At 40.4% G+C, this 18758-nt stretch overlaps 1 protein-coding gene across 6 annotated transcripts in view; it reads left to right on the forward strand.

The window, feature by feature from the left end:
- The first annotated feature begins 2249 nt into the window (after nt 1-2249).
- Nucleotides 2250-18758, forward strand: part of LOC128684676 (uncharacterized) — a 170949-nt gene continuing 154440 nt past the window's right edge. For 2 of the 6 annotated variants that reach the window (XM_070100834.1, XM_070100857.1), the window contains exons 1-2: nt 2251-2373; nt 8034-9071. In XM_070100834.1, the coding sequence (XP_069956935.1) occupies nt 8969-9071 (103 nt within the window). In that variant the 5' untranslated portion in view covers nt 2251-2373; nt 8034-8968. Of the gene's footprint in view, nt 2388-8033; nt 9072-18758 lie in introns of all 6 variants that reach the window. The other 4 variants (XM_070100862.1, XM_070100847.1, XM_070100849.1 and 1 more) reach the window with 4 other exon arrangements.

Below are 18758 nucleotides of genomic sequence, written 5' to 3' on the forward strand. Positions count from 1 at the left end.
TCACCGTATCATCCAACCAGGATTCAGAGATGGTTATAACTGCCGCCCTAATTTTGTTAGCTAGAATCCTAATCTCTGCCAATTTAGGAAGAAGTGATCTTGCGTTGACATGAATAAAGTGAAGGCCTGTTTTCATAAAACAATTATAATCATCAATATATGGCAATGGGTCATTTGTATTAAAATTAGGTAAATCAATGTCATCATTGCTAAAGGATAACTGTGCCAAAGTGCATTTGTTACACACAAAATGAATTCTGGCACCGTTGCTATAATTGTACATACATCCATCATGTACCCACCCCTTACACATTTTACATAAGGTGCCTTTTCTGTTTTTCATGCGTACTTTAGTACAGTGTATGCGCCTGTTTGGTGGTGTTTGAGATAATAATGGCTGTATTGTCTCACATTGACCTATGTATGCATTACATATGGAGTTAAGGTTATCATTCCTAGCTACTACACGGTCATTATCACCGTCATTTATCTGTCTGTTTTGCCTCTGCGCAATAGTTTGAGGTCCTGGATTAATTTGGATATCACCACTTAAAGAGCGCTACAATAAGAGCTGTGTGCCACTGTTTTTGTTTGGGTATGCGGTGTTGCCATACCTTGCGGCAATAGTAACATTTACTTTTCTGGTAGGATGGCAACTGTTGGGCTTTTACTGTCCATAGCGCTGTTACTCCATTCACCTTTTCCAGCTCCTATGACTGATTTCTTTCTTCATGGAACTGAAGAAGAAAGATAAATATAATTATGGCAGCCTGTACCCCCTAATGCCTGCCATTTTCACTCTTAGCTCTTTTACTCATATACAATAATATTTATTTCTCTTTTCCAGTCCCTATTACACTTAGTATCTGCTTTAGCAATCACCACTGAATTACTAGTAAATTTTCTTCTTCAAAACCCTCTTCACTGCTCACTTTTCTCTAAACTTCACACTCCCCTTTCAGTTAACCCCTTATTACACACTCCGCTTCCCGCCTCACTTCACAGTCTGGCTTCACCAATTAACTTCTAACTCCTTTCCATTCTGGTAGACCAGAAAGGTTTAATCAATGGTTTTATCCTTCCAAATCCCCCTCAATTCCATTTATCGGGGGTTGTGTGGTGTTGTTGACTGCCTGACCTGGTCTGCTGACTCAGCCATTTTTAAAACACTGAGGGAAGTAAACGCCACCTACAACCTGACTTTCCTTGAGTTTATAGATATATTTGGAGTTTTCTGCTATGATTCTCTCACTGTACACTGGTCAGCTGAATATAGGTCAGCTGAATATAGGTCAGCTGAATATAGGTCAGCTACTAAAACATTAATCTTGACTGTTTAACTATTCACTTCTTTCTCACGACTAGCACTGAGGGATAACCGTCCTATAACCTTGGAGTTTTGTACTGTTGATTTGACGATGTCTCCTGTGTTTCCCTCTCGTTAGCACTGGCACAGGTGATATGATGGTGGTATATATATGATGCTACTGTCAACAGATGAACGTCAGTAAAGATGAGAATTTCACTTCGCTAGTTGTACGTCTGGCAGTAGCTGCTGTTTGGATGCCGGTCAGCCATGTTTAAATGCTCAATTCTTTCCCTCGTTTGGCACTGAGGAAAAAAGTCCTACAGACCTGTCATTTCCTTGGAGTGTAGTTGATCAGGTTTTCTGCCATGTTGTCTTCCCGTTGAACACTGGTGCAGTTGATATGGAGGTCAGTTATTTCATTGTAGTGGAAAACGTCTCATGTCTGGCTCACGTCTGGCAGCAGGTCTGGTACTTGAATGCCGGTCCCTCTTTTGTCATATTTAGTCCATTTCGTTGTCGTCACCGTCAGTTTTTATGTCACTATAGGTTCCTCGCATGTTGTTGCAGCAGTACTTGCAATTTGGCCATCACTGGAGTTCGGATAGGCCCAGGGGACGGCAGCCTTGTTGCTACTTGCTGCGGCTGCGGCTACCAGCTACCGGCGCTCACTACCAGCTACCGGCTGGTAATGATAATGGTAATGGTAATAATAATGGTGGTAATGGTGATCGTGGTAATGGTAATGATAATGGTGGTACTGGTGTTGATGGTAATGGTGGTAGTGGTGATGGTGGTAATGGTAATGATAATGATGGTATTGGTGGTATTGATGGTGATGGTGGCAGTGGTGGTAATAGTGGTAATTATCATAGTGGTGCTAGGAGGGGGGTTAGTGGTGATGGTTGTAGGGGGGTGGGTAGCAGTGTTGGTGTCAGTGTCGTCAGTGCATCTGCCACCAGTGCCAACTTTGAGAGCGTGGAGTAGAGACGTGCCAGTCTCCAGCCTCAGTGCCCACCACAGCCTCCGACCAGTGCTGCCAGCTGGTGGCAGCACCATTAACTCTTGTTAGTGTGGTGTGGTCTGCGAGAGTGAACTTCTCAGTTTCATTTATACGAATACACTAATGCTATGCGGAAAAAAATATCTATGTGATTCTGTTGAATGTTTCTTTTTTTCAGAAATAACGAAATGTCTCTTGATTATTTCATCTGAATTTAAAAGACAAATGCAATAACGCAGATTCACAAAAAAAAAGCGTACTACATAATTTTGTATATAATGTGTATATAAAAGGACATTTTTTTTACATTGGCAACTTATGCAGCGTTGAGATGAAAAGTACCACGCTGCAAATTCCATATAGTGAATATGGAATACGGTCTGTGGTTTTCACTGTGAAACTTGGTGTATACATAGCGAATGTGCGAAATGAGTTTTAGTAAGCAGTACATCTGGTGAAGCGAAAATAATTGCTATGTGAAAACTGCTCATTGTACTTGTCACTAGGCTTTTCAAAGCCTAGGAGACACGATTCGGCCTAGGAGACATGTTTCGGCCTAGGAGACATGTTTCGGCCAAGGGCAAAGTGAGGCGTAAGAGCAGGTCTCCACACACCTGCTGCACTTGTTTACTTACAAGTAAATAGGTACCTGGGTGTTAGCAGGCTGTTACAGTTAGTCGCATACTGAGGAAGAGGACCCAGAGGATCCTACTAGACATAAGCCACTCAAATCTGGGTTACTCCAGGTTATAAAAAAAAAATGAGGAAAATCTTAAAACCTTCTGATAGAAGGTTGTTGAGGGAGTCACCGATACTTGAAATCTTTTAAAATTTGGACTGTGGCAGAAAACACTTTTTTTTAACTTCCTAGTAAATACAGATAAAAATAACCGGTACTACATGAAAAATGCTAGTAATTATTTTATTATAAATATTTGATACACTACGCTGTGTGGCTACGCTAGAATATATGAAATTTTATTTGGTTCCAACAAGATTTAACAATGTTTACCAAACACCCATCAGGCAGGATAGTTTTCTTGTCATTAATGATCATGCACGATGAATTTCCTGTCATACTTTATCACGCCGGATGTTTTTTCAGTCATACTACATCACATAGGGTGGTTTTTCTTGTCACACCCCGTTACACAGCATGATTTTTGTCACACTGTCATGAAGGATGTTTTTCTGCTTTACTCTTATCACATGGGGTGATTTTTGCTGTCATAATCCACACAAAATGAGTTTCCTGTCATACTCCATCATATAGTATGGTTTCCCTGTCTTACTCCATCACAGAGGATGGTTTTCCTGTTATACTTTATTACAAAGGATTGTTTGTCATGCACTATCAAATAGGATAATTTTCCTGTTATGATCCATCACAGGATGATTTTCCTGTCATTCCCTACCACAGAAAGATTTTCCAAGAATGCACCATTACACCGTATGTTTTTTTCCTAGCACATGCCTCACACAGGATGTCAGCAGTATTCATTGTAACAGCCGTAACAACACTAAAAACACAAAAAACAGGCCTGAGCTTGCTACCACCTGCAGCACACAAGACTGCCATCCCCACGAGCCCCTTTGGGGCGGGGCAGATGGCAGACCAGAGGCCTAGCTTCTCCCTACGAGCCCCGTGAGGGCGGGGACTGTGGCTAGGCCTGGGGACACTTGGTCCCAAAGATAAGGGGGTACTTGTACCTCCTCCCATAGGAGACTTAGGTCTCGAGATACTCCCCAGATAGGGAGCCAAGGCCGGGTCACCACTACTTGGAAAAGACCCGGGCCTGGAGAATACCGGCGAATAAGAAAAAAGCAACAACAACACAAACTATATAGTCAATGGGTCGTCGAAAGAGTGAGACCCACGCTGAGACTCTCTCCTATTAATGTTATAACAATCCCAATACAAAAATCAGTTGCATAGGTAATGGGTAATCTAAACGATCAAGACCCATGTCAGGAGCGCTTGTCATGTTTTCTGACGAATAAAATAACAATAACAACAAATACAAATAGTTCACTGTATACAGACACCGAGAAGTGTCTTTAAAGTTTTCTTGACTCATGGAGCACCGGTGACATGAATTCTTAATAACTCCCAGTGGAGTCGCTTTGACTCATTATTACCATTCTTTTCTACTATAGATTCATCTCTGTCTCTCTCTTTCTCTCTCTCTCTCTCTCTCTCTCTCTCTCTCTCTCTCTCTCTCTCTCTCTCTCTCTCTCTCTCTCTCTCTTTCTCTCTCTCTCTCTCTCACACACACACACACCTGCAACCACAAACAGGTGTGTACAAACAGGTGAGCACAACACGTTAATATAAACGATAGAGTAATATGAAACTCATTTAAGTAGTGAGCGATGTGTTGTGACGCATGACGTAACGCTCTCACCAATGTTTTCTTGTTCTCGTCCATAAGATAATATTACTGTACACGATATCTTGTTCTTATATAGGATACTCACATACCTGTTATCTTGTTCTCACGTGTACTGAAATGCTGTCAAGTATTTTACCTTACGCGAAAACTCTTGTTATCCCCGCTCAATAATCTATTGTTCTAGGCGTAATCTATTGCTCTTATACATAATTTGTAGCTCTCAAATATATTCTGTTGTTGCTTAGTTAATTGGGTTTACAACCTATCGACTCATGAGGATCATTAAGGCTGCATATCACATGTTCACCACCAATCAAGAAAACTAATCCCATACATGGACGTTTTGGAATTAATTAAAATGTGTGTATATGTATGTATATATATATATATATATATATATATATATATATATATATATATATATATATATATATATATATATATATATATATATATATATATATATATATATACCTGGAGTACACCTGGAGGGAGTTCCGGGGATCAACGCCCCCTTGGCCCGATCTGTGACCAGGCCTCATGGTGGATCAGGGCCTGATCAACTAGGCTGTTACTGCTGGCTACACGCAATCCAACGTACAAACCACAGCCCGGCTGGTCAGATACTGACTTTAGGTGCCTGTCCAGTGCCTGCTTGAAGGCAGCCAGGGGTCTATTGGTAATCCCCCTTATGTATGCTGGGAGGCAGTTGAACAGTCTTGGGCCCCCTGACACTTACTGTGTTGTCTCGTATCGTGCTAGTGACACCCCTGCTTTTCATTGGGGGGATGTTGCATCGTCTACTGAGTCTTTTGCTTTCGTAGGGAGTGATTTTCTTGTGCAAGTTTAATACTAATCTTTCTAGAATTTTCCCGCCTGCGTTCTAGGGAGTACAGGTTTGGGAACTTCAAGCGTTGCCAATAAGTGAGGTGTTTTATCGCAGTTATGCACGCTGTGAAGGTTCTCTGTACATTTTCTAGGTCAGCAATTTCACCTGTCTTGAAAGGTGCTGTTAGTGTGCAGCAATATTCCAGCCTAGATATATATATATATATATATATATATATATATATATATATATATATATATATATATATATATATATATATATATATATATGTGTGTGTGTGTGTGTGTGTGTGTGTGTGTGTGTGTGTGTGTGTGTGTGTGTGTGTGTGTCGCGATTTTGGCTTAAACAGCAACGCTGTTTAAGCCCAAATCTTCTTTACCCCCTCGCTCCAACCTTTCCTAGACCGCCCTCTATCCCGCCTTCCCTCCACTACAGATTCATACATTCTTGAAGTCATTCTGTTTTGTTCCATTCTCTCTACATGTCCGAACCACCTCAGCAACCCCTCCCCAACCCTCTGGCTAATAGTTTTGGTAATCCTGCACTTCCTCCTAATTTCGAAACTACGAATTTTCTACATTCTATTCACACCACACATTGCCCTCAGACACATCTCCACTGCCTCCAGCCTTCTCATTGTTGCAACATTCACCACCCATGCTTTGCACCCATATGAGAGTGTTGGTATAACTATACTCTCATACATTCCCCTCTTTGCTTCCATGGACAAAGTTCTTTTTCTCCACAGACTTCTCAGTGAACCATTCACTTTTTTTCCCCTCGTCAATTCTGTGATTCACCTCATCGTTCATAGACCCATCTGCTGACACGTCCACTCCTAAATATCTGAATACATTCACCTCCTCCATACTCTCTCCCTCCAATCTGATATCCAATCTTTTGTTACCTCATTTTTTTGTTAGCCTCATCACCTTACTCTTTCCTATATTAACTTTCAATTTTCTTCTTTTACATACCTTACCAAACTCATCCACCAATCTCTGTAACTTCTCTTCAGACTGACTCTCCCAAAAGCACAGTGTCATCAGCAAAGAGCAACTGTGACAACTCCCACTTTGTGTTTGATTATACACAAATAACCCGCACATAGAAGAGCTTACGACGACGTTTCGGTCCGACTTGGACCATTTACAAAGTTACACCTCTTGCCAACATCCGAGCATTTACTTCTCTTACAACCCCATCTATAAATCTATTGATCAACCATGGTGACATCACACATCCTTGTCTAAGGCTTACTTTTACTGGGAAATAATCTCCCTCTCTCCTACATACTCTAACCTGAGCCTCACTATCCTCGTAAAAACTTTTCACCGCTTTAAATAACCTACCTCCTATTCCATACATTTGCAACATCTGCCACATTACCTCCCTATCCACCCTGTCATACGCCTTTTCCAGATCCATAAATACCACAAAAACATCTTTACCCTCATCCAAATCCTGTTCACCTGTATGTTTCACTGTAAACACTTGGTCTACACCCCCCTACCCTCCCTAAAGCCTCTTTGTTCATCTTGTGTTCTACTCTCCGTCTTACTCTTAATTCTTTCAATAATAACTCTACGTTTCTTTCAGTGTACATACGTCAAAAGAGCTATACTCATCAGAATATGCGAGGCTTGCACGACAGAAAAGAATATGCGCCAAATTCAAACACTGGAGACAGACCAAAAAGGCACAATACTGTGACTGGCATAATACACAAATAACCCGCACATAGGAGACAGAAAAACTTATGACGACGTTTCGGTCCGTCTTGGACCATTCACAAGTCACTTGTGAATGGTCCAAGACGGACCTAAACGTCGTCATAAGCTTTTCTTTCTCTCGTGTGTGGGTTATATGTGTATTGGAAACAGACACAGAGGTGGGGGGAGTTCGGAGCTATGACGCCCAACTTACTATACTTTAAAATATAAAATGGCACTATACCGTGACTGGAACAATACACCAAAAACCCGCTCATGGGAAAATGAAACTTACGACAAAGTTTAGGTGCGACTTGAATCATACTTTGCTGCAGGGCTCTGAGCCTAACTTACAGGTACACAAGACAGTATCTATACATTCCCACAAACACAAGAAACATTAAAGAATTGACTCGTTCAATAACCCGTTGTCCCGTGGCCTGGTAGGCAACGCTCTTGCTTCGTATACATGGGTGTCCGTGGTTCGATCCCCTGCAAGGGTTGAAAATTTAAGGACACCAATGGAAATAAGACAGACAGTCCCTCAATGGCGCAATAACTTTCTTGATTTATCCTGGGTGGCTAACACTCAGGGATTAAAAATCCGAACATTATTTTATACAGGTTTTGGACTCTGTGGCGCTTATCCTATTCTGTTGCGCAACACCTCATGCAAGGTTTCATATATTTTTTATTTTTCTCGCAATATATTCTTGCACACTATATCACTTAGTGAAAATAAGTTATGCTTAGTTACTTGTTTTTTCAGTAATTTAAAAAAAAATGAGTATATGATAGCAAAAGTATTTAGAGAAGAGGACAAAAATAAATAAATAAGTTTTCCGGCCTGTCTAGGCCTACATTTGGCCTCCCCACTTCCCTATCCCCCAGGTTACCTGGACTGACCTGGGTCGCAGACAGACGAAGAGATATATAGTGAAAAAATCAATGGCGGTCACTAACCAGAACATTATGAGCAAACACAATAGAAAACGGGAAGATTTCTGTGCTAATTACCCACAAGAAACCTATGGAAAATGTAATATATTTCTGTCTACAGCAGCCTATAGTGCGAGGGGTTAATACGGAGCATGCAAGATAACATCAGCAACAGTTTGAAAAACTCGCGTTTAATATTAGAGGACGAAGATTTGCACAGAGGAAATGTATTAAAGAGAGAACCGAAATTTCCTGCTTCGACTGCGAAGTTGAACTCTCCTTAATAACTTATAAAATATAACATACCAAATGCAAAATAATTAAGAGAAGAATGTAATTACATACAGATACAGTACTGTGTAAAAAATATTGTAACTAACATGAAAATTAACGATTAGAATGGATTATACAAATTGGAAATGAATCAGAGATTGAAAGTCTTGAAACTGTATTGGTGTGTTCCAGTGCAGTGTTGGGCAGTTGTGTTAGTCTTCTCTGTGACACACTGCAGTTAGCGAGTGTTGGTGTTCCTCCTAAAATAGTGTAAATAATCAGAGGAAACACGATTCACGTAAACTTGTGTGGCAGAATACTACATAATGCAGCGATTTTAACTGACAAAACAATTAACAGGATGTTCTACAACGCAGAAATCCAGATAAATGACAAAATTATGAAAACAACGCGGGTGTGCGAGTGAAAATAGAGGGAGAAAAAAGTGAAGGCAAATCTTGAAAGTGTATACACTGTTGTGAGGAACCTGTCATGGCGGGGATATGTCCGAGTTGGGAGGCTGGACGTGGGGATGTGCTGCTGCTGTGTGTGATGCTCACACTCACCTGGTGCTCACCTGCTGCACCTCTCCCAGGTGAGTCTGATCATAATGTGTTTAGAGTGACTTAAAGTGGTTAGTAACCCCTCAAGAGAGGTAAGTGTCTTGATGTTGTTGAAAACTTTCAGTCCAGGAAATTACAGCTCTCCTCGCTTTTATTGGGATCAAACCTGATTACCTTCAATTCCACAGGTGCAATTTGATTCCTATCTGCCTACCTGGAAGGTTTAGCGCTTCCCTATTAACAATAATTTAGTTATTGTTAGGACTTATTAACTACATATGGGCAATTCGAGCCACAATTCAACTGTATATTAAACCCCCCCCCCGCACACACACACAACAGTTTGGAACCCACACCTGGTCAAGCACGCCAAGAAATTAGAGAAAGTACAAAGGTTTGCAACAAGGCTAGATCCGGAGCTCAGGGAAATGCCCTACAAAGAAAGGTTGAGGGAAATCGGATTGACGACACTGGAGGACAGGAGGGTCAGGGGAGACATAACGACATACAAAATACTGCGTGGAATAGATAAGGTGAACAGAGACAGGACACAGAAACACGGGATCACAATTGGAAGCTGAAGACTCAGACGAGTCACAGGGATGTTAGGAAGTATTTCTTCAGTCTTAGAGTCGTCAGGAAGTGGAATAGCCCAGTAAGTGATGTAGTGGAGGCAGGAACCATGCATAGCTTTAAGATGAGGTATGACAAAGCTCAGGAAGCAGGGGAGAGAGGACCTAGTAGCGATCAGTGAAGAGGCGGGGCCAGGAGCTATGACTCGACCCCTGTAACCACAATTAGGTGAATACAATTAGGTGAGTATACACACACACACACACACTATATATATATATATATATATATATATATATATATATATATATATATATATATATATATATATATATATATATTGTGTGTGTGAAAAAAATATATCTTTAAACGTATTAGAGAAAATTTTAGAAAGGACTTAATTTTGAATGAGTTTTTGTTAATTAACCTATTCGGCACGACATATATATATATATATATATATATATATATATATATATATATATATATATATATATATATATATCTCCACAAGAATTCTCGAGACCAATGATCTTGAGTGATCTCCCCGAAGAGATAGAATATTGGGTAACACCTGAACCATTCTATACCCCAATTTATGGAGACTTTACTTGAAACAATCTACGGCCTACAATTAATCTTGCACCATTCGCAAACATCATATAGAGGACACCACCTCAGAAACAGCTAAGCCAACCAGTAACTCCAGGAAAGCAGCCAAACTCCATCAAGAGCCTTGCAGCTACCACCTTCAGCAAGTGCCCTAGAACCTACCTCTTGTGCGAAAAAAAGCAATTGGAAATAGTATACCTCCTTCCAACTCATCAACATGCAGTATACAATAGGCATAACTGTGTGCAGCTGCTGGGAAGTGGGGTATACCCCATCCTATGAATTTTATGTATTCATGAAGGACACTACACACACACACACACACACACACACACACACACACACACACACACACACACACACACACACACACACACACACACACACACACACACCTGTATTAAAATGCACCAAAATGGTTAAGCCACTTATCTTTATTATCCCACCTCCTTTCTCCTCCCCCCACCCACCCTTTTCCTATATTTCCATTCTTTCCCATCTTTCTTCCTTTACCATCTTGCCAAATCTCTGGTAATTCATGTCCAACCAACCTGACGTATTAGACATGATATACACGTGTGTATATCCAGCGTTACTGTGTTTTTGTTAAATTTTTATTATACGCATCTTAAGAATAAACTAAAATTGACTCCAAGAAAGAGGATCATTCTGGTTGTTGTAGGGAGGCCGTATTCCCCTGCTAACTAGGCACCTATTTGAACCTGTTCGCTCAGTTTTCTACTCTACACCATGTAAAACACTCGTAAACGTTTTGCGTAATTACTACCAACACTTCGACGGATCATACAGGTGGATCGTAACTGAGGTGTGGGACATACGGCTTACAACCTAAGAATCCGGGTTCAGTACTAGATTGGTTGTGACGTGTGGGGAATTCCCCAGACACCTGTTCACTGGGGATGCCTTAATGTTGTCGAAGAGCTATTGTTTCAAGGAATAGCAGCAACCTTCCTGTTCCTTGGATCAAATCTGATTGTCCTATTCCCTAGGAGCTGTATGTGCCATTTCGGTTTTAACACTTAATGAATATATTATTTCACACAGCTGTTGCCCGCTTTATATAGCATTAACAAGGCACCTGGTTATTAGTTGACTATTGTGGATGGTATCCTACCTCGGGAAAGAGCTAAACCGTTAGGGGTCTTATAAAGAATGTGAGGCCAATAACGTTCAGTCCAAGAGAAGGAAGGATAAATCCAATTCTTTGGATAAAGATCGTCTTGCCTGCATCAAGGCACCTCCCTGGAGATGGTAGAATACTTAGGGCTAGACTTTGAAGAGAGCTGAAGTAGAATAACATTTAAAAACCAAGACAAACAGTGCGTAAGTGTTAGCAATAAAGCTAATGGAATTCTTGGCTTCATATCATAATAGAAGTCCTAAGGTTGTACTTCAACTGTATATATCTTTGGTAAGACTTCATTTAAATTATGCTGGTCACTTCTGGTCTCCATATTACAGAACAGACTGTAAATATGCTGTAAAATATGCGGAGAAGTGTAACGAACTTCACTGCATGTGTCAGAAAATTTTCCTATGAAGACAGACTGAAGACACTGATTTAGCATTCTTTGTAAAGGCGTAGAATTAGGGTAGATATGACTGAAGTGTACATGTGGAAAACAGGAATAAATAAAGGGGATATACATAACGTGCTGAAAATATCTAACCAAGACAGAAATCACGGCAGCAAATTCATTTTGAACAAATTTAGATTTAGAAAGACTATAGGGAAGCTCCAGTTTGGTAATAGTGGTAGATGAATGGAACCAACTCCCGGTAGCATCATTGGAGATTTAGTGGTACATATGTGGATGTTAATTAGACTGCAAATAGACCCATAGACTAGTGCTTCACTTTTCTGCGTTCAGATTTAAGCCTGTAAATTCAGTGGTGTGAAAAAAAATCTGTAATTGCATCATGTTAGCTGGTCGAGAAATGTATAATTACCTACTGGTTGGTTGAGTAATTGACCATAAAGTCTTCCCATTTCCCCAGTAAAAGTTTTAAAAGCTATGCCTAACTTCTAATTTTGCATCTAAACAAACTTAATTCTCTAAACTAACGTTGCCAAAATTAACTTAATATAAAATAGCTTAATTTACTTAACCTATTTAAGAACTCGCAAAACTTTAGTTTATCGTTTTCTTTCGAGTGGAGGACGAGGAAGAGGGTCGGGGAGTCACCATTTTCAGAAAACCTGCAATTATTACCTACCAAGGGGTTGGTTATATTGGGTCTTTGAGATAGTACGTAGGCAAACTGTATCAATGTGTATTGCTCCATGGTTGGAGCAATACACAAATAACCCGCATATATAGCAACTTATGACGAGGTTTCGGTCTAACTTGGACCGTTAAGTATCACGTGACTTGTTAATGGTCCAAGTTGGATGAGTTTCTTGTTCCTATGTGCAGGTTATCTGTGTATTGTATCAATAGTTATAACTGACAGCATCTAAACTGCGATTCAAGTAATCCTTAGTGAAGTAAGTGCCTTGTTGGTTATGAAGGGTTATTGGGTGATTCCAGCTACTCACCTTTAACAATGGTCCAGTCCAGGACGGATTGAATCGTCGTTTAAAGTTTCCTCTCCATTATGTGGCTCATCTGTGAATTGTTCCAGCCATAGGACTGTAATTTATATTCTTCATTCTCTTTCTTTCTATTAATTTTTTTTTACCTCTAATTCCCCGAGTAATGTGTGACCTTTACCTTTAATAATAATAAAGTAAACTTGAACTGTGGTATACAAATTAACAGGATTTAAACCTGACAAACCAATTATAACTTCAGCAATATTATGAAAAAAAAAATAATGAAGCTTAGGACAAAACATCATATTTGTAAAAACAAAAAAATGATCTTCACCCGTAAATAGTCATATTATTATTATCATGGGAGAGCGCTAAACCAGTAGGATTATACAGCGCAAAGTCATATATAAAAGATATTTAGTTACTATCCTAGCCATGGGTGCGTGCAAACACACCCACCTGAAATGCAGTGTTGACTTACCGCTTGTGCTGGTGAAAGGCTTTTGATCCAAGGAATTTGAGATATTTTTCACTTGGAACGAATCTGATTTCCTCCTGTTTCCTAGGTGTTTTTACTTTCAACGGATTTAACGCTTCACCATGAATATAATAAATATTTGTCAACCTACCCCGACGTAAGTGAAATATAGGTCCTCGCGACCCCTAACAATTTATTCATGGGAATGAGCTGAATCCGCAGGGGTCATACAGCGCCTGGGGCATAATGAGGCTCAGGGTAATCAGATAAGATTCAAGAAAGAGTTACTCCAGTTATTTTGGATCAAGAGCTGTTCACCACCATTAAGGCTCTACACTCTCCCTCCCACCGAAGAACGATTCAATAAGCCAAAATAATACCTTGGGATTCAATATTTTAACTTTGGTATTAAGACTGATCCCTTGTCTGGGTAGCCATAGTGTTCAGGGCATTCAAAATGATGCTTAGAGTCAACCAAAACAGTACAAAAAATATTTTCAAAACATTACAGGAACATAAACACGAAGGAACACTGCAGCAGGTCTGACACACGTGCCTTATTCATCTATTCATTGATCGAGGCTGTAGAGCTGAATACTGAGCAAGGCAGAGATTGACTCCCTTAAAATTACATCGGAGATAAGGGACTGATCATTTCATATTTAACTCTCCGGTACTTTTAGTGTCACTTCTGTATTCGACTGAGCAGGAGAAATGTTTCTACAATGAAGATATCTAACTGTTACACGTGTCTTATTCGTCTCTGTTGGTATTGTATACCATTATTATTACTTCACTTCGGGTGCACAAGAGCCACGGGTTTCCCCAACATTTAAAACTGAAAGGATCGCATTCATTAGTGTTCCTTCAAGGGTGTGCTTGGATACTCGACAAGTTCTCTTGATTCAAAGAATTAGAGCTACCCCTCCCTCGAATCAAGCCAACACCATCAGACTGGTTGCTCCACTCGTTAACCAGGAGGCCCAGTCTGGAATCGGGCTGCTGTCTCCCGGGCTGTGGTGACTCCCGAAATAGTCTTGAGGCTCTGTGACGCATACAAATTTAAGGCTTCCCCATGAGTATTTTCTTAATTTCCCTACAATTATAATTGCGTAGTGTCCTAGAATACAGTTCGTTGTAGATTCTGGTGTTTCAGTTACATAGTAGTTAATTGTTTTCCAATTTCACGCGGGACAAATTAAAGTTGTGCCTTAATTATATTCATCAGACTTAAACAATTTCTGATTATTCGGGCAAATATTGCTGTTGCAAACACTAGAAGAACCCTTTGTAAATTTGCATTAGTTTCCCTTACCTCTGCAACATGCAATTAATTGAAAACTGTGACTGTTTATCTGTAACACTGTTTCTCTCCACTCGTGAGCTCTCCTTTAGTTGCAGTAACTTCCGTCAGTTCTAGGTGCAAGTCACTCACGCTTTGTTGTCTGTCATAAACAACAAATTCCTGCTCACCCTAAGTGGTGATGTTTTTTTGTTGTTAGAAGAAACTGGGGGAAATCTCTCTCTCGACTCAGGTGTTACTCATACGATATCCAGCTCAGTGGAAAATTGTGGTTATTTGACAAAAATATGTACACAAGTTTACCTTATTACGGCATTGTGCCTTTTTATTCTTTACCTTATAATGAAAGGTGTTCTACCTCAGAACAAAGGATTATCACACTTTAGTGCCAAAGGATTAATTTCTCCTTGCTAAGTATGTTGTCTCCACGAACACCTGCTGCTAGTGTTTGCACACTTAACTTGGATATTCTTGCCCTTGAAGAAGAAAACTTTCTTCGGGTTACTAACCCCTGAGCGTTAATAACCTAGGACACCGTAAAAGAGCCAAGCAGTGAGACTTATTTGTGTTAGAGTCCCTTGGATCCTTCCTCTAGGAAGTCAACCAAATCAGTTTCTTAAGTCCTAGGTACCTATTTACTGCTAGATGAGCAAGGTCAGTTGGTGTAATAATACTTGCCCATACGTTTTGCCCAGCCCCGGATTACATGCGGATCCTTTCGGTTGTAAGCCAAACCATCTATTAGTGAGCTGCTAGGTTCCAAAGCTTTCATGTTTGTCTGACAGCACTGTGAATGTTTCACTGCGTCGACCATGATTAGCAAAGGGAATGAGCGGAGGCTCCTGATTAATAAAAGAGTACTGACATTTCAAACTTTACAGCCGTGGTACTGTATTCTTCGTTTCAACCTTCATTTTATTACGTTAATTTTCTTACACAATTCTTAGTCAATTTTTGGACTTTCCTGCAGACCTACAAAACAAGTACATTTAATCATAAATAAGCCCATTAAAAATCTGCCGTGAAACGTGTGCTACTGCAACACTAGGTTAGCTACTTTAATACATTATGCACCCCATAACCATCCTATGGACGGTAGTCAAAAGATTACAGAGGTACATAATGGGTCCAGGGACTGGGCCCCAAAGTTTTGATACATGAGCAAGTTACAAAGGTAATGAACTCCAGGTAGATCTGGTCACAATCATGACCAAGTTAAAAAGGTAATGCTAGGAACATTGCCGTCTGCACGACTGTAGCCTGATAATATTGATGAACAGTTGAAGTATATCGTAGCCAACAAATGGTAAAAGACATACAGCAAGAGGAGCTCTTTATTAGTACGACATTTATGAGGCTTTATCATATTTTATTAAAGCCTCATGTAGGTGAAACGTAATTATAAAGGTCTTTAGCAGCGTATGTATTATCACTTGGTATGTTGCGGTGCGTGTGTAGTTCAGCCACTTTGTATCATAGTGTACAGCTGTATGACCCTTATAGTTTTAGCGCTCAGTTGTGGTTATAAAAATATAAAATAACTGTGTACATCTGAGCGAGGTGGCGAGGCTGCTGAGTACACGTGGAAAAAAAGTTAGGTATCTCAATTGAATTTTTAGAATATTTTGTAACGTGTTTTAGGATTAGCAGTTTGTGCGTTAGTCCAAATGAACACTTTCCCTTTGAAGAGTTTCGAGAGTTTCACTACGCTCGGAGCCCAGCCATGGACAAGGCTCGTCTGGTGCTTGCCTGGTCATCCAGGCTATTGCTGCTGGAGGCCCGCTGCCCCATATGACCATCACAGCCTGGTTGATCTGGCACCTGGTGAAGATATTTGTCCAGTTTTCTCTTGAAGGCTTCTACACTTGTTCAAGCCGTGTTTCTGATATTTTCTGGTAAGATGTTGAATAGTCTGGGACCCTGAATGTTGATACAGTGTTTCCTTATTGTTCCCACCGCACCCCTGCTCCTCATTGGGTTTATTTTGCACTTCCTCCCACATCTCTCACTCCAGTATTTTGTTATGGCAGTGTGCCGATTTGGGACCAGGCCCTTGAGTCCTTTCCAGATATATATTATCATGTATTTCTCCTTCGCTCCAATACTTGAAGGTATTCCCAGAAATTTGGTGCTTTACTGGCTCAGTGTGAGCCGTAAACGATCTCTGTATTTGTTCAAGCTCTGATATTTCTCCTGTTTTGAACGAGGTCGTTAGCGATGAGAAATATTATAAATGAGGGAGCACTAGAGAGTTGAAGAGTGTCACCATTGGCATTATTTCCCATGTTTTGAAAGTTCTCAATACCCACCCCGCCGTCCTCCTGGCTGTCGTGATCTTTGTCTTATTTGTTCTTTAAACGAAAGGTCAGCTGACATAATTATTCCCAGGTCTTTTACATGTTACTTTCGTTCTATTTGGTGACCCTCTTGAGTTTTGTATATAGTGTTCCTTTCGAGTTCTTCATTCTTTCCATACCTAAGCAGCTGGAACTTATCACCATTGAACGTCCTGTTGTTCTCCTCTGCCCACTGGAAAACCCTGCTTACGTCTTCCTTTAACTTTTCAGTGTCGTCTACCGTAGTGACTTTTATGCTTATTTTAGTGTCATCTGCAAATGATGACACAAAAGTGCCGGGTGTTTTTATCTATGTCTGCTATGAGGATGAGAAACAGCAGAGGTGCCAGGACAGTACCTTAGGAAACTGAGCTTTTTACATCACTGATGCTGGATCTTGCTCTGTTTACTACTACTTTCTTATTTAGAATTTTTTTTTCCAAAGCCTTGGTTTTCTCGTTGTTATTGGAATTCGTGGTCATAACGTTAAGAGCAATTCAGTGTTAATGGAGCTATGTATGTATACCGCTGTATGTTTGTGTATTTATATTTTGTATCCGGGTGTATGTATACAGTTGTATGGGTATGTATACCGTTGTATAGGTGTGTATGTATACTGATGTATGGGGGTGTATGTATACCGCTGTATGGGTGTGTATACTGCTGTATGAGTGTGTATATATCGTTGTATGGGTGTATGTATACCGCTGTATGGGGTTTATATATACCGTTGTATGGTATGTATACCACTACAAGTGTATATATATATACCACTGTGTATATATATATACCACTGTGTATATATATATACCACTGTATATATATACCACTGTGTGTATATATACCATTATGGGTGTGTATGTATACTACTATGGGTTTGTGTATATATCACAGAATGGGTTTGTATATGCATACCAATGTGGATATGTATATTACTGTATGGGCGTGTATGTTGTGCAAGAATGGTATATAATACCGACAAGATGAAATTAAGACACATGTGCAACATCTGGGTATCTTTATTGTAGACGTTTCGCCATCCAGTGGCTTTATCAATACAAATTCTAGGACATAGCTTGAAGACAGTAGGACTATATACAGAAGATGAGGTAATCAGTCCCTCAACCTAGGAGTAGGTGCGAAGAGCACCATAGTCGTGGAGATTCTGAAGCAGAAGCAAGGAGCCTGGCGCTTATATAGTTACGTCAGGTGTAGCAGACGAGGGCATAGTCACTGGTAGGCGGGATTCCCCAGTGGAAGTAGGTCCTTCCCAGAGAGATGGGTTAGTTGTAGTATTAGTTGTCGTAGTCGTGAAGGTTATGTACATGTCCTCAGAATCAAGATTCCATGATGTTGCAGTGTATGTATACCACTATGGATGTAAACCATGCGAGAGGTGCTGCTGTCACCCATGACATATGATTAAGAATCTCTTGTCAGTGGGGCGTTAAAATTCATAGTCCTGAGCCCTCCCCCCAAGTGATGTACCTCGATGCCGGTGAGAGGCTCTTGATGCAAGGAACCGGACTTATCCTCCTCTCTCAGATACATTTTGATGGTCAGCAGCTTAGGATCAGAGTCGTTTCCAAGTTAATAATTTGGGGATTCGAGATATATTAAAAATCCGCAATGAATAAGCGAGGATGGTTAGTGTTGGGAAACCTATTCGTGAAATAGTGGTTGTAGCCTTACCAAGACAGGAGGACTTCAGTAATGAATTCAAGCTGGAAAATTATAGATTTAGAAGGGATATAGTTAAGCACTGGTTTGGCAATAGCGTTGTAGATGAGTGGAACAAACTTCCAGGTAGCGTCATTTACCTGGGGACGGAGTCGCTTCCGGAGGTCACTGCCTCCGCGG

The sequence above is a fragment of the Cherax quadricarinatus genome, chromosome 5, assembly GCF_038502225.1.
Source record: "Cherax quadricarinatus isolate ZL_2023a chromosome 5, ASM3850222v1, whole genome shotgun sequence".
Taxonomy (NCBI): Eukaryota; Metazoa; Arthropoda; class Malacostraca; order Decapoda; family Parastacidae; genus Cherax; species Cherax quadricarinatus.